We start from the raw sequence: 23,127 nt of genomic DNA, 5'->3' as shown, positions 1-23,127 counted from the left end.
TGACTCCCTCCCTGTTGAGAGGATCCTTTCTGCCTCCATCCTAATTTCTTAAACAATCTGAGACTAGCTTTCTTATCTTCTTCCTGTGTTGATTGTCCAAACAGCTAAAATATGCTAATATTTTAATGCATGAAGAGACATGTGATGGAGAGGAAGTGAGTGAATGAGGGAGAGACAGGGGAGGGAGGGGTGGAGAGTGGTGAGGATGAGACGGGGTGGGGGGGCTCAGAGCACCAAGCTGTTGTATTAATCTGCAAATTTTCTCAGATGACGCAAAGACTGTGACTTTGCCTCCCGTCCCCTCTCCCCCTTCATCTCCACGTCCCTCCTCTCTCCCGCGTCTCTCCCGATGCCTCGCTCTTGTCGGAGGGGAGACAGCGACACACAGCAGGTAAGCCTGGCCGCCTCCTTGTCATCATTTCCCCCCTCAGCACGCTCCCATTCACTCACTGCTGACACGTGCAGCCGCTTCGGACCATTTGTCAGCTCTGACAGGGCTGCTGTGATTTGTTTGGTGTCTCTCTTTGATGGTTTGGGGCTCAATCTTGTACGATTATTGGATTGATGCGCATTTATTCCTCTCTTGGGAGAAGGATGGCTTGGTGTATTCGGACTAATGATGCTGGTTTTGCAAAGTTAAGCAGTGGTGATTTTCGCTCGCACATGCTGTTTGAACATGTGGGACCTGTGGTATCTTCTCAGTTATCAGCATTGTTTTAGCCCTCTGTGTGCTGTCAGAGAGAAGAGGATCAGAGAGATTTAAAGCTGGAATAAGGAGTTTCCAAGACGTCTGTTGGCCAAATGAGAAAATGGATTTACTGTACGGAGGGAATGAGCTGTGTGAAATTCAGTCCTGCTGGAGGGACGAGCGCAAGAGAAATTGCGACGACAGATCAAAAAGGAGCGAGAGGAGAAAGAGAAAGTTTATAAATAGGAGAGCTTTGTAAGGGTGAAGAGAGCAGATGTGAAAGACAGTCTGTGCTTAAGGAGTTCAAACAACAGATTAATACACTGAGATTATCGTCCGAGGGAGAGAGAGAGAGAGAGAGAGAGAGTGTGTGTGTGTGTGTGTGTGTGTGCGGGCTTGACATGTGTGGACAAACACACACACAGATACACAGATGCAGACTAGATCACACACACTCACAAGCTCATGTGTTTTCTCTCACTCACACTCCACCCAATCTCAAATGCTGACACACATACACACACACACACACACACACACTCTTCTTCCCTGAAGGTGTCTGGCTTCCTCTCTATTTCTTGCCAGACATCTGTTTAGCTAAAATGTTTCAGTCAATTAATCAGTTGATCAAAAAAAGAAATCATATAAACAAACGGATAACTTTATAATGTCATTCATCAGGAAAAAATGCTGAAAATTTGATAGGCCCAACTTTTCAAATGTAGGATTTTGCCGCAATTCCGCCTTTTATGTGATTGTAATTCAAATATCTTTGAATTGAAAGAAATTGACTCCATCTGAAATTCCCTGAAGGTTTCTGGCTGCATGTTAATGTCAGTTGATTGATTAGTTGATCAGCATGAGACAAGTCGCTGGTTTATTAATCATTTCAGTCATTCATTGAGCAAAACATTTAATGTTTCCAGCTTCTCAAATGTCAGGGTTTCTCCTTGTCACTCTTATATTATTGTATGATATCAGACAAAATAAGACATTTGAAGATGTCACATTGAGCTTCTGGACATTGTGATGCACGTTTTGTACATTGCGAGGACTAAATGATCAATTAAAAAAAAATCTATAATGAAGTAGTTGCAGCCCCATATCCATTGAACCTTGCAGTAAAAACTGAAATAGGTATTAACACTCAAGGGTAGGACACCTCTGCCCTCCGAATGTAATCAATCAAACTGGAATCTGTCCTCAAACACAAGTCAGAGAACTTTCTGCGCCAAAAGTCATTGGGTTTGTGGCGTAGTGACGCTGCAATCGAAGTCATGTGATCTGTTTTCCTGGTTTTAGTCAAAAGCCGAGCAGCAAATACCTCGTAAGAGTTTAAAACATGCCAAGTGAGGACGCGTGTTGACCTGTGCGTGGTCACGTCCAGCTTCTGATGGACTGAGCGCAGTCCACATCTGATTGACACTGACCTTCACTCACAGGGTTAATACACACTGTTCAGCCCTCCTGCTGCGGCGATCTGGTAAAGCCATGCACCAGACACGTGTTTGATGCAGTTGTGCATATGTTGAAGGAATTAAGTAGCGCTCATCTTTGAACTGCGTGGATACTCAGATGTGTGTGTGTCTGTGTGTGTGTAGACATGCATTACTCATGTTATGGGACATAAATCACAGTTAACACAGTCACATCGTGGGGATTCACCTCCCTTAAGGACAAAACACAAATCCCCATAATGTAAATCATTCAATTTGAGGGTGAAGCTGTGGGTTGAGGTTAGGGTAAGTGTCCAGGAAATGCATGTAAGACCATGTAATGCTGTCTGAAGTGATGGAAACACGACTGTCTGTGTGTGTGTGTGTGTGTGTGTGTGTGTGTGTGTGTGTGTGTGTGTGTGTGTGTGTGTGTGTGTGTGTGTGTGTGTGTGTAACAGAGCTACAGGATCTGCATCTGTTTCTGTGCTTATATTGATATTTGCATAGAACTGAAGAATGTGTGTCTGCAAGGAAACATTACTTGTGTATTAGCAGTATGACGGCTCAGACTATATCCGATTCCACTGGTATCAGTATAACTTCATCCTGGCATGTACTGTGTGACACTGCCATTATCACTGTAACACACAAAGCACAAGCTGCTGCCCCTCCTGCAACACTAGGTTTGGGTTATCCAGGTATTTTAAGTAACATCAATTTTAGATAACTTATGAGAACAGATTTGCTAAGAGACTTTTTAGACTCAAGAATATTTTACCAGTCTAGTACATGCTAGAACCTGTAGGAACCTGCTAGAGGAACCCAACCCTGTGTACCACACACTGTGGACTGGAGGCTAAGGAAAGTAGTTGTTGATTCCAGATTGCATCATATCTACTAATTTCCACACTGTTTTGGGTGTATAGCACAATAAATAAAAATAAAAATTGATGTATGTACTCCTTAATGCAAAGCTTGATCAGAGCCATTATTTCCAGCTGGTGTGAGCTCTGACAGTTTGGAAAACAAAATAATATAACCTTTGGAAAAAGACTTTTTGTCATTCCTCAAAATAGAAATGGAAGAAAAGTTGCAGAGTTTGGCGCCTGTCAGCGCACGCCTCATTGGCTCTTATTGCAGAATGCTACAGTACATTGATTTCATGATATTGCGTACTGATGTAGTTTTGGTCGAAGATAACCACACACTTACAGTCTCAAACATGTGGCAAGCCGTGTGTGTGTGTGTGTGTGTGTGTGTGTGTGTGAAGCCAGTGTCGATATGTGAGGAGTGTGTTGTAGGCCGGCGTTGTAGTGCTGCAGTGACCATCCTCATCCCCCTCTGGATGGAGGGGCGGGCTGGGGATTATATCTCGATCCCTTTGCAAAGCTCACACCAAACAATCAACCATTTGAAATAATCCTCTGAGACACACCCGCACACACTTACAAACACACACACACACACACACACACACACACACACACACACACACACACACACATACGGGTGCCTTTTAAGCAATACATTTCAACATAGTATACATCTTTAAATATATTTCTTTAATATACCTTTAATTTATCTATAAAATTCACAAACGGTTAAAAGGTTAAAAGGTTAAGAGGCTAAAAGAGAATCGACATGTTAATGATGATCTGTAGATATTTTTTTAATGTATTGGTGATATTGATGTTCGACAAGCAGCATATGATGGGATATGACCACTCTATTCAAGTTCCACTGATTTCATGTTCTCTAGTAGTGGTGAAATTGTCTGAAATGATAAAAACAAAGCATACAGGGCTGCAACTAACAATTATTTTAGTCGATTTATTGTTTAGTCTATGAAACGTCCAAAAATCCCCAGAGAGCACATTTTGTTCAGCGACAAGTCCAAAACCCAAAGAGCAGTTAATCTAACATGACGGCTGGAAACAGAGAGTGTTCAGAGTTTTTTCACTGTTTTTGCTTGAAAAATGACAATTAATCGGTTTGTAAAATTATGGCAATCCGGTTGCATGTGATAAACAATTCACGATAGATCAAATATAAAAGGAAACTGATGGCGTATGTATTTTAGCCGCTGTGGTCTCTACTTCTGTTGACTGTAAAGGCTGAATAAATTCGTACATACAGTCAGTCAAACTGCATTCAAGCTCTTGCGTTCATTTGTTGCGCAGCTATTGAAATTTACTCTAATATCTAAGTTGAGATCAGACGCAGGCCGACAGATTGGGAGGGAGGAGGGGGCTATAGCTGTATATAGAGCCAACGTGCATCTGTTTGATCTCTTCAACCGTCACCGGTGATTGGCTGGAGACCCGGCTGGATCATTAATGTGTAAGATTATAAGTGCATACAAGGCACAGGGGGGGTTCTGTGCAAGCCAGACTGAGGCGAGCACTGAGGTAGTTTGTCGTGTCCTGCTCTGATGGTATGTGCACCTTTATCTACAGCGGCTTGGGCTCATTTACAGTAATCAAGGCCTGCTCGTCTGGGAGATTAAGTCATTCTGTCATCACGGCCCGTCGTCCCAGAAACCATGACGATTAAGAAGATGTGTCGTAAGTACATGACTGCATGTGGAGACTGATTGTGATGGTTATCACGCACTGCATGGGTCACCATCACACATCTGATGGACTACAAGAGTATTTACATTGAGGACCCTGATGTTTATCCAGTCGCCATTACTTTGAAAGTCGCTGTGGGAGACGTCCTGCCTTGCGGCTGCATTTGGCTCATGAGGGCATGCAAACAGCTGTGCCGTCACTGCCAAACCAGCAGGAGTTCCTTCCTCGTTTCTCCGTTCCGAGCTCGACTCACTTTGAAGTCCCTCCACCTTCACCCTGGTGCTCAGCTCTCATCACTAACATGTGCTGACATTAGTCAGCTCTCTCTCAAAGACCAGGCTTCCCTTCAAAAGGGAGTGCCCCCTGGTCTGCAGCGTACCTGTCACAGTGGTAATACCTGTGTCATGTTGCTACGAAATCCAGGATTTACTGTAAGCTGCCTGACCAAACAGTCTGAACCCACTGACTTGAACTACTGCGTTTTATTAGGGATGCTAAGCTGTAATATGATGTAACAGGCGTGTCTGAAGCCAGTCATTCCTCTCCTGGCTCTGATACTCTGATCAGCGTATGTTTCTCTTTCCTGTAGCTTGGCAAGTACTTTACAGGCAAAACATTAGAAACTTCGGAGTCAGATTCAACCCTCTGGGGCTGTAAATGGTTTCCGTTTTCTCCGTCGAACAGAGCCACCGGGACAGCCCAGTCAGAGCTGGTTCCTAGAGGCCTGCTACGTTTTGTCCTGAGGCAGCTCTGACATTTCCTGGAGCAGGAAAATAATCTGTCTGTTGGGGAAGGAAGACAGATTTGCAGAGCAGCTCCGGGTCCTTGAGTGTGTCCTTGCAGCTTATACTCCTCAGCGCCGCCCTCCTCGCAGGACACATGCTGTTGCTTCATTATTTCAGGGCCTCCATCTGACCTGCTCAGGGAACAAAGGTTTAATATCCAGCCGGAGAGGATGACAATCGTCCTTATTTTTACTCTAGCACATGCTAGAGCACAGACAAACATTGGCACGTGTAGGCATAGCAGCTCAGTGCTCCTCCAACCAAAGGTGTTTATATTCATAACTGGCGCTTTACAGACTGAGCAAACCAGCCTTTATCTGAGCTCAGTGACCTGTTGGTTATTCGATCATCAGACCTGGAGTTAAAAAAAAACCTTTTCCCACAGAGAGGAAAGAGGCTGGGAGGACGATTTCCCCCCTCACAACCTGTTAGACTGATATATAACTGATGTGTATGTGGCTGAGTGACGTTACCAAACAATGTTCATGCTAAGAATGACATAAGGATTGAAAAGAGGATTTGCAAAGACTCTAACAGTGGGCCACCCTCCCCCTCATCTCCTCGGTACTACGTTCGCTGAGGATTATATCTTTGCAATTGAAACTTGGCAGGACATTCTCCGCCCCCAAAATATACAATTTCAGATCACACTGGCAATCCGACTTTGTGCCTGGACGGGCGACTGCTGCAGAGACTAGAAAGGGGCAGAGACATGGCCGGCAGGGGATGAGAGAGTGGAGGTGAAAGCGAGAGAGCGGACCAAATAGTAGGTAACATTTTTTGTCGACTATACGTTGTCGAATGTGTGCGACTGTATCCCCAAGGCTTCAGAAAATGCCAGTCATTTTGCTGATGGATTATAATCATGTCTGATTGCAATTGTCTCACTGAGTCAGACTGTTTGTAAATGTGGCAGTCATACTTCTGACAAGGATTTGGCGAAGCTGCGCTGCTCTCCAGATGTGTTTATATACAATTAATGTTTGGAGATGGCGGTGGCGGGGTCTCTGTTGAGTCGAATGTGTACTGATATTGGGCACATTCTTACTCGTTGACTCTGGCTTCGTGTTGAAGGCTATGACTATGCCTTGGAGGAAGGTCTGATTGCTTGACACCCAGGAGCTGAAATAGACTTGTGATAATTGTTAGCAGTTGACAGGTGTTTATTGGAGAGCTGCTTGCCCACAGGGTGACTGTTCTAAATGATGAAAAATGATCTTTGATGGATGTGGACTAAATGTTACAATCCTTTTTCCAGATTTAGCTGCATTCTACTTTAATTTGATCTTCATCAGATTATCCTTTATAGCATTATAGCGCTGTGGCTCTAGACATGGCAATTGACCAACCAACCGACATCACTGATTTGGTCTAGACTGAAGTATGTCCTAAAGGGGCTTTGTACAAACATTCATGATCCCCAGAGGATGAATCATACTTTCTTTGTTGATTCCCTAATTTTTAATCTAGAGCTGGAGTGGAGAGTTGGATGGATTGCCATGTAATTGGGTGCACATGTGCATGTTGCCTAGAGAATTAGTCCTAATCATTTTAACCAGGTTAAAATTCTAACTTAACTAGAAACGAAATGATTTGTGTTAGCATGCTTATGGTAGCATTTAGCTTAAGACCCGCTGTTGAAGTACAGCTTCACACAGCCGCTAGGATGGCCTTAGACTCTGATCCCGTACGGGTTTAGGCAATAACTGACTTCCACTAGGGCTGTCAACGAATACTCTAAATTCCAATTCAGATCAAAATTATCTAAAAATCCAGGCATTCAATGTGAAAATAAATATTCGATTTTAGGAAAAAAAGCAGCACTGCTACAACAGCTGTACTGAATGTGCTGCATGATGGACAGGAGTCACTAAACCAGAGTTTCTGCTGTCCAATAATTAGCTACATTTTACCAGGAAATCCGACATATTTAGATCTCTCCGGTCATAGTGTCTGCTGAAAAGTAATCCAGAGTTAGATGTGAAAATATTCCGGCTGCGTACGCTGTTTTCCCTCGCTGCTTAGTAGTTAGTAGTGATTGTTGGAACAGTGGAAAGATCAACCAAGAAGGCTTTGGTGAGTTTTAGTTTGTTTCTGTTGCTCTTGAATAAAGTCTGTTTTACTTTCATAAAATGACTGTTTATGTGAATGGAGTCTGGCGGCTTTGGAGAGAGTGATGTAACAGCTGTTTCTGGTTAACACCTTTGGTGGAAGTACTTTGACGGTACAGAAACATGCCGAGGGGCGGCTGCTGCTCGAAACTGCAAAAAACTGCAAAGAAATTGTTGTCTCCATTAGTCACCTGGACACAAAATCATGGAAAAATAGGGTCCATAATAAGATAATTTGTGACCGGATCTTCTCCCATAAATCCGGGACATTGAGGCATTCCAGGACATGTGGAACGGCACAGATTGGAAACTCTGCACACAACGTTTCGTTGATTGGAAAGCTGATACGAGCAAATAATTCAATAATTTGTTTTGTACTGTGTTGGTATGTATCTCTTTAAAAAGACAGGTTTATGCTGAATTAATACACCAGTAGTATGTCTCTTGTTGTATTGGTTTTCCTTCTGATCGACATAATGTGCAAACATAGAGTCAGTTGATTTAAATCTGTGTGTTTCATAGAAGGAGTGATCAAATGTCATTTTTCCACTCAAGCCCTCCAGGCCAGTAGCTGTCAGAGCTGTCAAGTACAGATGGTCAGACAACCAGGGGCCACATCTCACGGCTCTTCCTGACTCTTTCTTTACCGCACTCATCAGCTGTATCTCTTCCTTTATCAGAAACTCCATATTAAGTTGTATTTAGATTTCCATTCAAAGGATGATTACAGATTACTTGAGATGTTTCTTCATGTCCTGTTTAGCCAGCGCCTGCTGTGTTTGGGTTGTCCTGCAGTCATGCTTCTTGACTTCCTTTAGGAACCCAAACCAAAAGTTCAAAGGACATTTCTGTTGTGTGAGTGAGTGGAAGGTAGCCCTGGCTGTCCTTAATCTTCCTTTAAGAACAGTCAGCCACCCTGAATGGCAACAGTGTGAGTCCTCGCTAGCCACAGGAGAAGAATGCTTTGTTAAGATAATCTGTAAACAATCCAGCGTCTTCACATTTGACCAATCAGATAAAAGTGCTAAGGGTGCATCATTAACCAGCGCTGAATACTGTGCAGGCCAACGCGTGCTGAATGATGTTGCAGCATGTCTTTTCCCAGCAGCAAGCTCATCTCTGCAACCGTCTCCACAGGCAGGATGACAAACCAGTCGGCAGCCAACCAGTCCAACACAAACAAGGTGAAGGAGAAAGAGGAAAACCAGCGAGATGACAACACAGAAGTTGCGTATAAAGATGCCGGCCACTGCAGCCGCAACACCCACAACCTGCTGCTGGGACTCACTGTTATGGGTATGCATGGACCAGGGAACTCAGACTATATATATATATATATATATACAGTGTTTAAAGCTGCAGCCCATCAGATTGTGAAAGCTGGATTGTAGCTGTTAAAAATTGAATACAATGGCTCCAAGAAACGTGGAAAAAAGCGTAATTTCAGTTTTTGGTTAACATAATTTAACATCCCAAACCCTCACATTTTTCACTGATTGAGAGGCATTCAATTTGAGGTCTGTTTTATCGTTCAAGAAATAGCCATTTGTGCTGCAGCAAATATTAACACGCACAATCCTACATGTACAGACCCCGTGATCATTTTCCCATGAGACATCTCAGGCTTGTTGTTGTCTTTAGTCTGCCTCTGTAAACACTTTGGTATGTATCTGCGTAGCTGTGCTCTTTGTCGAAAAAGCTCCCGCTAAGTCAAGAAGTGTGTTATTTTTGTCTGTCATTTGTCACCCAGATTTAAACCCCGATTTAAACTCGTTTACATTACAGTGGACTGCTCTCATTAGTCAGAGGTCTCTTGCATGTCAGATGTAAAACAACACTTTTTTGGGGAAGGAGGATCAGGCCAGTGAGTTCATGAAAAACCTATAAACTGAGGTTCTATCAACATATGGTTTCTGATGGCCAGTACCAGTTATTTCTGATATTTGATCCTGATAGTTTGTACCAATTTTCGTTATCTTCACATCTAACCAAGTAAACACGTTAGCAGTTATTCATGACTTTCAGCTTGTTAATGTCCAACAATGTTCGTATCATGGTGGGAATCTAAAACTCTGCTGAAACCCAAATTTAATGAGCAGCTCTTTGAAGAAAGCAGACTTTTTAAATGGTTTGAGAAACTAATTTGGATCCATTATGCAAAATTATTGTGGTGCAAAAACAAAATTTTACAAGTTTAGTTGTTTTAGTCCAAGAAATCTTTGAATCGCCTTTATTTCCACAGTCTATTAAACACGTCCTCGTCTCCCGTCCTCAGGTGTTGTCATGGGAGTGGTGTTTGGGATGCTGCTGCGGTACATGAAGGTGACGGACAGCTCCGCCCTCACCATGGTTTCCTTCCCTGGAGAAATCCTCATGAGGATGCTGAAGATGCTCATCCTTCCTCTGATCATCTCCAGCCTTATCACAGGTGTGCAACCACACACACACGCAAGCACAGACACACAACCAATGTACAGTAAGCCCAGGCCAGTGTGCACAGGTATTGTTAATAATAATGTTTTATTCACCTTCATGGCCCCCAGTGGATGAATCCTAATGACCTTTAGCAGCACTAACCTGCTCTTTGGTGTAGAGATAACCCTAAAGATAATGACTCAACCCTTTCAGCCTGTAGCATTCTTTCAGCCTGTAGCATTCAACTACATGTTGTAAGTATGTTATACTGGCATGCTTGATATTTGCACACTACCATGCTAGCTGCATGTGGCACAACATGTGAATACTAAACATTATATGCTAAATGTACAAAAGCTAGCATTTTTATTTGAGCATTTAAAGAGTAATTTGTAGTTAGCTCGGTGGCTAAGGGCTGCATGGCTAACGAAGCTGGCAGCAAATTGACAAAAATTGAGTGTTTTCCCCACATTTCTGGTTGAAAAGCCATTAACACGCTAACTCTAAAATGAATGGCTAAATTCCTGTCAGTGAATAGAATTTTAGTTCACAAAAAAAACCCAGCACAAACATTATTTATGCCATAAATTATTTTTATTTTTTTACCACGAGAAACATCTGGCTGTTTTGAACCCAGTTGCATTCACAGTACATGTTGTGTTCATTGTGAGTCCACACACTGATGGTCATCTGTCTGTCTCAGGGCTGGCTGGTCTCGACGCCCGCTCCAGTGGCAGGATGGGGAGTAGAGCCATGGTGTACTACATGTCCACCACGATAATCGCTGCCATCCTTGGGGTCATCCTGGTGTTGGGGATCCACCCAGGGAACCCCAAACTGAGGGGCGGCAGCTCGAACACAGTCGCGAAGAACCAGGAGGTCAGCAGTCTGGACGCCTTCCTCGACCTGCTCAGAAACCTCTTCCCTGAGAACCTGGTGCAGGCCTGCTTCCAACAGGTAGCCTCAGCATCTGAAATTAATCTTTGAAACTCTTGCTCTTCATTTGTGCTTGATCTAGGGTTGAATGCATCAAAATACAAATTCAGATATGAGAGAAATGTCAGAAAGGACAAGTTAATACCAGTACTGGTATTTTGATAGAAATAAATTATTTGGCAGTCATTGTTTTCCACTTCCAGCATGATTGAAGCTCTTCAATCAATTAAATCTGCACCATTCTAAACTGAATTATAAACTGAAAAACAGCTTCATTAGAAAGGCTGAAAGCTTTTAGTGCCCAGTAAAGCTAAATGCTGTTACAGAAGTTTTATCACGTCACATTAATAAGTGTTATTCAGTTGATTCAGCAGTGAACAAAACAATCACCACACGGTCTTTTTGGTGGCTGTTCTGCAGCTTTTGATGATGATTCATATGATCTTTGACAGCAGATGAAGGTTATGTTTCCAAGGTCAAGAATGAACTCAGTCCAAGTCTCATGAAATACTCTAATAAAGAAATCACGTCTCAAACACTTGCACCTTGTGATGGAGGCTAGATGTGGCCGGGAACCACTGATCTAACGCCCTGCAGCTACCGAATGAGTGAGACAGGTTTGACAACACTTTTCATTCAAAGTCTAATGTTTTTAAGTTGTATTAAATATTGGAAATACTCCTTTTTGTGAACCTGAGAGACCTGAAGTCATTTGTCTGTACGAGGTCGTACGTGAGCAGTGACAGAATGAGTGAACTACAGAGAGTTGTTAACAACTGATGCGATTCTCTGGAGATTACACTCGTCCTCCAGACCCCGCTCATAATGTTATCTGCATGTGTCAAACTCAAAGCGTTTTGGCTACAAAACAACCAAAAGCTTTCTGTTCATGCATTTTCCTAAAAGTGTCACTATTGAATAGTAATTATCCATTTAAATACAAGCAGAACTCACATAAAATGAATTGTTTGAGGAAACATTGAAACTATTAATTAATGGCATTGTCATTTGTTATATACCAAATATCTGGTGGCAACAGATGCTTGCTTTTTTCTCAGTGTTTCATACCATTGCAGTTTACTGTTGTTTAGACAAAAGATAAAATAAGATTTAACTTAAAGCTCAGACATTCTGGTGATTGATTCAAGAAGTATTTTCTGTATTATTGAATAATAAAAACAATCATTGGTTGAAACCTGTCTTGAATAAAATGTTTATAAAGGGAATAATGATAATTCAAAAGGTGAGAAATGATCCACATGGAGGTGATTGTGCTGTAAATCTGCGTCTCTCAGTTACAGTGATGTTCAGCTGGCTGATGGTGGACACGACGAGTCAGTAGATGTTTATCCAAGCTGATCATTTTTAAACGATAATCCAACTCTCAATCATGATGCAACAGTTGCCTTCTTGTCCAAATCCTGCTTTTTTCCCCCCTCGTCTCTCTGTTATGCGTGTGTGTCTGAATGATTAGAAGTAGTTGTCTGCATTGGACTGGGTGAAGGTCAGCCCTTCTGCTACTGCTAATCTCTTTACATCTGTAACGCTCCATCCTTATTTACCACAGTCAGGCATCTGCTGGTGAACAGGGCGCACTGCTGAGCTCCAGCTTATAGACTCTGACTCCTCTTCTCGCCGCGGTGTTCTCTGTTTTTTCCCTTTTTCTTTGTGCCTCTCTTCATCTCTGTTTTACTGCTTCTTTTGTTTGCACTCATCAGGGATTCATTGAAGTCATGAAAGTCATAATTGCTTTTGCAGGAAGGATTCGTCCTTCCCCCCTCGACCTTCTCGTCTTTTCTTTCCCTTTGTTGTCTTTATGTGAGAATCTCTTGTTCTCTGTTTGGCCTTTCTTTAAACACAAATCAGAGTTTATTGTGCCGCTGCCAGCCTTTTGTTTGCTCGCACACAGTACGGGTTACGAAATCAGGGTTTGCCGTGTGAATTGGCCTCATGTCAGTCTGATGATAGTCTGAACCTCTAATCAATCTGGATGTTGTTCTGTCCTCCCTCCAGGTTCAGACGGTGCTGAAAAAGGTGCCGGTGGCAGCACCAAACGTAACTGAGCCCATCTTAGTAAACAGGAAGAAACTGGAATACAAGTGGGGCATGAACGTCCTCGGTGAGTGGACGACAGAGCTGATATTTTCTGCTTTGCATCGAGATCTTTACTCATGTTGGAGTTTCCAGTGACACGCTGCTTCTTGTCTCCCTCCAGGCTTGATCGGCTTCTTCATCACCTTTGGGATCTGCATGGGCAGGATGGGCGAGCGCGGGAAGGTCATGTGCGACTTCTTCAACATCCTCAACGAGATTATCATGACGATGGTTTCCTTGATCATGTGGTCAGTGTCCCGCTTGTGCATGTGAGGTTGCGAGGGCGCACGTGGCATGCGTCTCTGTTTTTGCTCATGCTCAGTTCTTTGACATTCTGGAGATACCACACAGAGAGGTCAGCGACGGTGATGAATCAGGCCAAGAATGTGTACGTGAGACAAGCGGCAGGAACGAGCAACAGCGCTGGCCGTCGAAGACTGAGAGGGAGAGACAGGAAGAGGGAGAAAGTGTGTCAGTGAAGGACATAGACAGATGGAAAGAGAGGGAGAGAAAGAAAGAGGGTTTTCCTGACACATGCTGGAGTCTGTGGTATGCTGGGGAGTAGCAGGAGCCGGGGCCCGGAACAATGTTGTGGGCTCCCAGGGGAGCTGGAGTGAAAGATCTCCAAAATGTAATGGATCCACCGACGGCAGAAGAGCCACTTGGCATTAGAGCAGAAAGCAGATGCGGGTGGGTGGGACAGCGGGACCTGGAAAGATGAGCGTGTGAGAGCATGTCTTCGGAGATCAGTGCACGCCTTGAGGCTTCGCAGGACCCCGACCCGTCGCGCAGAGAGGGAGAGCGTAGTGGCACTCAGAGCGGGGACGGGAAGGGAAGGGGGGAGCGGGGCAGGCGGATGGAAGACAAACAGCAGGATGCTTGTCTCGCAGCTCTCCGAGGCCATCTACATGTGCAGCTGGACACCGAAGGAATTGTGTCCTTGTTCGTATCACTCACACAGTATAAACAGATTACTCATGGGCCTATGGAGCCAGCCAAACACACAGTCCAGTGTATACAAAAACACGTATCATACAAGGAGCACATCCATCATATCATATACACGGCATATTCCACCAAACAACTGTCAGCGAATGCCAGGCTCGGCGTTCAGAGCGCAGCTGACCTGGGAGGGCGGGCCGCTGTCGGGACGAGACCCGCTTTGACTCGGTTTAAAGGAGGAGGCAGCGTTTTGTCCCACAGTGGCCTGTATTCATGAGCGGGAACAACTGCACTCCAACGCTGGAAACCAGAGATCCAAGAATGCTTTCCAAGATCCTGTCGTGGTGAAAACGGCTCCTTTGACAGTGAATAAAGATTGATGAGGTGTTTGGCTGGCGTTTCACCGACGTCATTAAATTATGAATTGTTGTTTTACCTAACTGGTAATGCGCCAATGTGCCTGTAATAAGCCATCATTAATCTGCTCATTTTGTTCTTGATTGGTTGTTTAGTTCATTAAAAGGTGAGGTGACATCTTCAAATATCTTGTTTGGTCTGAGCAGAAGTCCAGAAACCAAACATCACACATATTCTCTTTACAAGGGCTGAAGACATGAAACATGAACTCAGCAGTGACACAACCTCAACTTTAACTTTCAGGTTTCATGCGTGAATGTCAAGCAATGTCATTGTATTGATCAACAGAAAAAGTTGTCCGAGCTTTAAGTCATTTTTCAAGCCAAATTAACAAGTATTTAAGTTAAGATTTGCTGCTTAAAACATAAAATACATGTTTTTGCCTGAAGAATCATTGAAAGCAAGTCAAGTTTATTTACATACCACAATAAATACATCAACAGTTTTTAAGTGTTTTGCACACATGCAATTATTTACAAATTCTAACAGAAAGATGCTAATAATTTATGCTCGTCATCGTCTCAGCTCTGATGTGTCTTCCTGACTGTGCTCAGGTACTCTCCTGTCGGCATCGCCTCTCTGATTGCGGGGAAGATTGCAGCCATCGGAGACCTGGAGGTGGTGGCCAGGCAGCTGGGTATGTACATGGTGACCGTCATCGTGGGCCTGGTGATCCACGGCGGCTTGATCCTACCGGCCATATTCTTCGCCACCACCAGAAAAAGCCCATTCACTTTCTACTCTGGAATCTTCCAGGCTTGGATCACGGCTCTGGGCACTGCCAGCAGGTAGGACAGCCCGCAGGGAGTGTGTGTGCCTGTGTGGACGTGGACGTTTGGGCATGTGTCAACACATGTGTGTCACATGTTTCCTTTACGATGCTCCTCGGGCAGCTGCTGCTGGAGTTGCTGTGATTGATCGGCGTAGCCTGCTCCTCGCTTTCAGCTATTTGGGTTAAATCTGGAAGGGCCAGAGGCACAATTCTGTATTTACGCGAATGAACCGACAAATCGGGACAGCAGAGCCAAATGTGTGTAAGCGCAGGCTATCATAGACAAGTCCATGTCAGACAGATCCCGTGTTGTAAATGTCTAAGCCTTCGGATTAGTCGTCACCAGCCAAACTGGCCCCGCTGTATCCTGCATGGCTCGGCTTGGCTCGGCCTGCCTGGGATTCTGCACTGCTGCTGAAACCAACTGTCATTTTGGCACATTACTGAGGCTTTAGTGAATATGTGTAATCCTATCAACGTTTTCTCTAATTATATTATGACCCGAGCTTAGCGGGGCCGGGAATCAAATTCCTTTAATTCACATGTCGGAGGATTGCAACAGTGGCCTACGCCAGCTGTCAGGACGAGGCTGTCAGTCGACTCAAATTTCTACTGCATTTTTTTTTCTACCCCTCCTCACCTCTGCACTTCTGTCTTTCACCACCTGTCTACCTATTTTATATCCTTCAGCAGACACTTTGCTCTGCTCTTTGTACATCTGCACCTTTTTTTTCTAACCTGCGGGGCCTTCTTCTCTCAGCGCGGGAACGCTACCCGTCACCTTCCGCTGCCTGGAGGAAAATCTGAAGATTGATAAGCGCGTGACTCGCTTCGTGCTGCCCATAGGCGCCACCATTAACATGGACGGCACCGCGCTGTATGAGGCCGTGGCAGCCATCTTCATTGCCCAGATGAATGACATCACGCTGGACGGCGGGCAGATCGTCACTGTCAGGTAAGGCGCGTGCTTGATGGTGATGTGATGGTGCAAGTTGTCGGATTGATGAGAATGACGATTTATTCAACGTTATTATTACAGGAAGCATTTAAAATACAACCAGGTGTACACACAGTAACACTTTATACTGCGTAGTTTCACAAAAATACACCTTAAATCAGTGGTTCCTGTCCCATGAGCTGCAGACCAGCATGTAGACACGAGGCCTAACATGTGTGTCATAATATCCAAACAACCGACCTTTATTACAGACATGATATGCACCACAGACCCACCACTTTGGTTCCCAGCATATAAACATCCCCCAGCCTTAAATCACTTAAAGATCTCCTTCTGACATGTGTTAAGACTCACGCGGCTTTTCCACGAAAAGTTCAGTTACCTCTTTTAAAAAAATTCTTAAAAACACGTCTGATGCTTCGCCCTCATTGAAACATCCAGAGTCAATGAGTTTTCAAATATTTGCTCATATATATACTTTAAGTTGCTTACTGGACCATGATTGGTGTTTGAACCATCAGCTGAAAGTTGCAAGTCTAGTTGCAAATATCCAAAATAGTTTAAACTTAATGCAGCTAAGTTGCTGTAAGTTGAAATGTATTTTAAAGGCCCACACGCTGTCTGTACGATGTCATGCTATCCCTAACTGTAAATATGCAGTCAAGCAAACGAATTCCAGACGAGACATTTTCATGCAACTTGTATCAGTTTGAGGTAGTGATGAACAGCCAAAAATCCACATATATGCAGTAAGGAAGTCATGAGATACTTGTTTCTCATTTCTGAGGTTTTAGCCAAACATTTATGTCTGATTGGAACCAGTCTACTTGGACCAGACTGTGCCAGTTGTGGCCGTGGGTTACAAATGGTGCTCAGCACTTTGAAGTTGTTTATTGTACATCTTTCATCAACGTCTGTTTTCCACCAAATTCCTAAATCTAATTTTCTGAAGTTCTGTACGACTATTGTATGAAATGTGGTGAAATTGTTGTGAAATAAGATCCATATGTGGCGTATAAATCTGCTCCACTTAATCTGGCGCTCACAGTGAGGTGATAATTAGCGCCGCAGTTTGTCAAAAACGATTGAGATGTAAAGCAGAGCTCTGAGACCAGATGAACAGCATCATGCAGTAAACATCACGGTTTAGAGCAGCGTCCAAACTGGCCTGCAGTCACATCTGGGACCAGCTTGAACTGATAATTCCTCTAATTGCAGACATGTCATGACAAGCAGCATTCTTCGGAGCATTAAAGATTTAAATCTCAAAAGAAGTCAGGAAACATTAAGAGATTGTGTTTCGTCGTGGACGGAAGATGGGCAGTAAACGTTTCTCCCTCTTTCTTCCTCGGATACCTCAGCTACATCAGAAGGTAGCATGTGGTCTGACTGTTGCTTCTGTATAACCTGGTTCTACAACTGTAAACCCCAAATTGTACCACATCTGTGTATTCCACCAATCTGGCCTGTCAGCTTTTGAAAATGGCATTGGACATTTCTGGTTTTATTCTTTCATTTGCTCACATTGTAAAAATGTAATACATTATTCTGCAATTGTCTGCATGTGTCTTTGTAGTGGAGAAAGATGAAATATAGTAACGCTGTATTAAACCTATGTTAAACCATTAATCCTACGGACGAATCCTGGTTTACGCTGAAAGTCATTACTGTGGCGGCATCCTGTGCAGGAACGGCGTCATGTATTAAATAATCAGACTTTCAGATGGATTTTGCCAAAAAATATGAGCAGGAGAAATTAAATTACGATAAAGTTTGTTTTTAACTAAATTTAGTTCAGTTTAGAGTATTCTCACCTGCAGATCATCCAAACCACATTTACTGGGCTGTTATGTAATCAGCTAAAGCAAAGTCTGTGATACATTAAATTAATTTCACATCATCTCATTCATCAAAAACAGCGGACTGACCGGGGATAATTAAAGGCTGATGTCTGCATGCAGTGTGCAGCTGATCTGCTGCTGGCTGGCCTGGACGCTCGCTACATAATGTCTCAACAGTCCACTTTTACAGCTTCACGCTTTTCTTGCAAAAAATCATAGATTGCAAGTTTGTTGATAACGCTAAATATTATCAGAACTTATAATATACATATTTACGTCAGCTACTTGTGTCTGTAGGAGGAAGCCATTGTCGACCTGTCAACCCAAATAATTGTGCGTGTCAGTGACGTCGCCAGAGAGCACAACACATAAATCATGTCTGTAGTTATCACAGAAACTTGTGTTCATCCTGTTGTTTAATGTGAAGTGGCGTCCGATCGCTTTCAGGGCTCTGACACACCAACTTAATTGGATTAATTGAGTTTATTGGCAGACATTCGAGTGACTAAGAATGTTGAATCAGCAGAGAAGGCGGTTGTGGGGAGGTCGTCCTCTCAGTGAATCAGCGATTCCTGCCAGTGAGTGCGGTTTCTCTTTCGTCCGACCAGCACAAAGCACAATGTTAAAGTGCCAGCTGCAACTTTGGATCAAGCGTTTTCTCGCTTTTATTCCAAGTATATAATAAGACGTGTTAAAGAGATTTACAGGGGTGTGAAAATGTTTGGATGTGTCTGGTTTGTTTTTGCTCTTTGAGTTTTTCTACATGGATTACAAACACACACCACTGACAGATGTCATCCTGTCATGCAGCGCAGGACAGGTGCACGTCTGCCTTTTACGTTTGTTGTGGTGTGTTCAAGTGCATGGAAAAAACATGTAAACCCCCCCCCCATCTTTGTCAGTGTTATTTGTCATCAGTTCCCCTTCCTTTCTGAGCATTTGTGTGTTGTCTTCTTTTCCTCCCCAGTATGACCGCCACCCTGGCCAGTGTCGGAGCTGCCAGTATTCCCAGTGCTGGATTGGTTACCATGCTGCTGATCCTGACGGCTGTGGGCCTGCCTACTCAGGACATCAGCCTGCTCATCGCCGTCGACTGGCTGCTGTGAGTCAGGTGTCTGATAGGTGGAAGGTGTATGAGTGCCGGATAGCTCCGATGCTCTTCTTCTCAAGAGCTTTTTCAGTTTCAACATCTGTGAGAGGTTCTAAAGGTTTTGGTGTTATTCAGCTCTTGGTGGCTGTGTCACTTGCTGACACTGATACTGTTTGTCCACCCAGTGACAGAATGCGTACCTCCATCAATGTGGTGGGCGACTCATTCGGCGCCGGGATCGTGGACCACTTGTCGAAGGCAGAACTTGCCGAACTCGACGCGGTAGAAATGCTCCCGCCGGAGGAGGAGCTCGATTTCATCCCTCCACCCCCGATCCTCACGGAGATGGACCTCGTCGACCCTTTCAAACCGCCCGAGCTGCCCCCTCGCTCCCCTCGCCCGCCCAAACAGAACCACCATGGCCACGGTCTGTCCCAGTCCCACTCCATCACTTACTCACCGTCCCGTTCTATCCGGTCTCCTTCCCCGCGCTCCATCCGCTCTCCCTCTCCGCGCTCCGTCTGCTCCCACTCCCCCCGGCCTTTCCGTACTCATTCACCACGCCTCCTCTGCAGGACGGAGCCGGGCTACTGCGCCCTGCCCAGCCATGATAACCAGGTACGTACCCCCTGCTGCTCCCTCTGGTTCTGATGCTTATCAGTGAAATAACAGAAGAACATACAGGGAACACCTAAACATCCACATATCCTCAGAGCGGTCAGTGATTTGCTCCATGCAGGTGCTTTAAGATACAGTGATGCAGTACGAGGAGACTTCATGATAACTCTGGAGCACAGCTGTGTGACCATACACATGGTCTGCAATCCAAATGCTCCTCTAAATCTGCTGCTTCACCTACTAACCCTGAACCCTCTGAAAGACACACCTTTGCATTTAAACTATCCGTGTCCAGATTTGGTGAGTTTGAATATTTTCAGGTAAACTGAAGCATTAAATTCTTTTTTTAATGGTTAAGAATAATTCTTAAGATAAATGAAACCCACTGGATTACCTTAAAATGTTGTCACATCAGTTCTTCTGTTTTTATCTTAAAGTCTGAGCTCATGAACAGTTTGCATTTTGTATTTTTTGTCTAATATTTTTGGAGCTGCAATGATAACTATATTTACAGAATATGTACATTAAGTGTAATGGACAAATGCATGCTACAATTATTAAAGCACAAATATGAGGTTTCTCAGTTCCACAAACAAATTGTGACTAATTGAGCTTTATTAAATATTATTGCATCTTTAAACTTTGTGAATCTAGAGGACAGGAGGCAAAGAGTCTTGATGTTGGCATGATAGCTCATCTCATGTTTCTGTCTTTCTATCACTTAGCATTGTATGCTAACATGGTGTGCTAAGTTCACATAGAGCACCAGAGTCAGTGATCTAGCAGGGACACGTGAATGATTTAGATCTCTGTTCTGAGGTAAACTGATCTGACCTCTCCAAGCCTCAGTGAATTCCTGCACCCCTGAGCACATGTACATCATTTAGGCCACATGGTCTGCGTGCTCTCATCATGTCTCTCTGCCCCCTCAGATTCCCACGCTCCCTCGCTCCTACAGAGAGAGAGACAGGGAGCGCGAGAGGCTGAGGCGAGAGAGTGAGACAGAGGAGGAGGAGGAGAGGGAGAGGGTCCTGGGCGAAGTCAGCGACGGCGAGGAGAGCGATGACACCGCTTATGATCGGAGGCACGCCATCCCGCCGGCAGACCTGCCGTGATTGGATTTTACCAGCAAAAAGCTCCCCCATCGATTAGTTTCCGCTTTACGACAGCTTTCCCTCTTTACTGCACGGCTCCACTAGATTCCAGTGGAGGCTCACAGGGGATTTCTGGCCGGTTTCTACTTCACAGATGTATTTTGAGTTCACTGCTCCAGTAGAACTGTTGGATACGTGATGAATGAGCTTACTTTGAGCTTATTATGCTTAGATATTAAAATGTTGCCATGGCAACACCCTGTAACGTTCCTTCGAAGGGCCCTTAAAATCAGGCCTGAGACTTTTGCTCCTCGTTTCCTTGCAAAAGTGAGCTTAAATGGAAAGTAGCTTCCCCAGTTTGCTCATGTCATTTCCTTTTTATAACTCCATCACTGTCTTGGTTTGTCATTTCTCAAAATGCTCCTGTACGTCTGAACGTCCTTACGTTTGCCTGATAGGAGAGAAATCGTGGGTCTGCTCTTGATCAGAGAAGTATGTTGGTGTTGAGGCCGTTTTACCAGCCTTTTAACGCACAACCATGAGTTATCAGTCGATCCTTTTACCTCGACTCTTTCTCTTCTGCTTTTGTTTACGTGGCAGGAAGTAAGAATTATGACATTTAAAGGAACAGTTTCACATTTTAACAAATGCGCTTATTCGCATAAATTTATAACACTAAAGCTCACAAATTAACACAATATGTCTTGTTTGTCTGCGCCATGTTTACGCAGTTACCTGCCAACTGGTCTCAGCCGAGAAATAGTCCAGCACATAAATGTCCATAAAACCACAGCTTGTTGTTTTGAACACTAGCTGCTTCCTCCTGTTTCAAATCTTTATGCTAAGCTAAGCTACCCGGCTGCTAGGTCTCATTTAACTCTTGGCAAGAAAGCTGATGAGCATATTGTCCCAAAATGTCAAACTAGTCCTTTAAATGAGCTGAAGACCACCAACAACTTCATGTAAATGAGAGAAACACACAACCAGCAGACATTATTTTTATAATTCTCTACCGTCTTGCGTCTCATTTTCATCCTCGGTGCTCTTCTTGCACACCACCTCATTTTCCCCCCACAGCGGTCACTCTTGATGTTAATATTGTCTATATTATCTATGTTTTGTATTTTCTTGTTGTGGTCTGGTGTCTGAAATGACGAGCAATAGGCAAGATGCTGTTTTGATTTTGTTGTATGTTTAAATTTACTATATATCTCACTTTTACTGTCGCTTATCATTTGAGTTCTTGATTTCTGTAAAATAGCTTCATCAGTCTCCTCCTCCCACTAAACTGCCTTTCATTTTAAATATAATTTCATCAACTGCCTCCCTGCATCCTCAAGTCTTAACTCAGATTCACAGATCCAGGTCATGTGTATACTGTACGTAATAAAATCTTAGAGATTTATTTAAAAGAACTGCAGTTCTTTTGTTTTTCCTCTTAAGTAACTTGTACAATCTGTGGAGGGATTTGCAGTCGAAAGGGGACACGCGTCAGCGTTCGGTGACTAAAGACTCAGGAAAAATCCTGCAGACAAAGATATTACTGGGTGGAAAAGTTGCAACAGACACGCAGAGAAAATGTACACATCACACACGGACTGATGAGACAAAGACACACAGAGATACCAACACTTAATCCTCTCAAAGAAGAGTTAGAGATGGGCAGGAGAGAGTGAGGATGGGAGAGGAATCGGAGGGCGGCAGATGGCCAGAAAGACGTCAATCCTTTTCATTCTTCCCAGACAGCATAAGGGCACTGTGGGTAATTGCGAGCAGGACTGACGTAGCTCCGGGTCCCTGCACGTCAGAGGGGAGAGTCGACTTAGGTGAAGGGAAGAGGTGAAGTGCTGCAGGTCAAATCTGGAAAATCAGTGTTTGAGGTTTGTTTGGAAAAGTGTGAAGTTCAGATCTGTGATGATTGAGCTGAGGAATGAAACACTAATCTGTCCTGTAGCATGAGAGCGAGCTGCTGCCCGTCCGTCACATGACAGGAGGATATCACACCATCTGAGGGTGGGGGGGGGGGGGTCAAGAATTTAATCACTGCAGTCATCATCATCGAGAGGAGAGTGTGTGTGTGTGTGTGTGTGTGTGTTTGAGTCTTTACTTGATGACAGTCAAAGTTTGACATTTCAGTTCTTCCATGAAGTGTCATTGATGTCATTGATAAACTTTAAAAACAGCAGGCGCTTGGAGGTAAACATTTTATTTATTTCAGCTGAAATATATCTTAAATATTTAGTTCTTTCAGTGTCTTTTATTGATTAACCTCGATTAATTAGTTGGTTGGTTGGTTAGATATCTGAAACCAATGAAAAGTCTCCATGATCAAGAGATCATCATCAATGACAATTAAA

At 43.9% G+C, this 23,127-nt stretch overlaps 1 protein-coding gene across 2 annotated transcripts; it reads left to right on the top strand.

Annotated features, from left to right (window-relative positions):
- Positions 1 to 254: 254 nt before the first annotated feature.
- slc1a9 (solute carrier family 1 member 9) lies at positions 255 to 22,128 on the top strand. Of its 2 annotated transcripts, none has more exons than XM_041956815.1 (11): positions 255 to 391; positions 8,731 to 8,889; positions 9,869 to 10,021; positions 10,712 to 10,965; positions 12,958 to 13,063; positions 13,160 to 13,286; positions 14,952 to 15,185; positions 15,930 to 16,124; positions 18,936 to 19,070; positions 19,244 to 19,676; positions 20,609 to 22,128. In XM_041956815.1, the coding sequence occupies exons 2-11, from the start codon at positions 8,736 to 8,738 to the stop codon at positions 20,789 to 20,791; spliced, it is 1,974 nt and encodes a 657-aa protein (XP_041812749.1). In that variant the 5' UTR covers positions 255 to 391; positions 8,731 to 8,735; the 3' UTR covers positions 20,792 to 22,128. The 2 variants fall into 2 exon arrangements, with proteins under 2 accessions (XP_041812749.1, XP_041812750.1); XM_041956816.1 differs by lacking the exon at positions 255 to 391 and adding an exon at positions 6,203 to 6,248.
- Positions 22,129 to 23,127: the final 999 nt, after the last annotated feature.

This window comes from Chelmon rostratus, chromosome 17, assembly GCF_017976325.1.
Source record: "Chelmon rostratus isolate fCheRos1 chromosome 17, fCheRos1.pri, whole genome shotgun sequence".
Lineage (NCBI taxonomy): Eukaryota > Metazoa > Chordata > Actinopteri > Chaetodontiformes > Chaetodontidae > Chelmon > Chelmon rostratus.
Note: the sequence above shows the minus strand (reverse complement) of the source record. Positions and strands in the feature narration are given on the sequence as shown.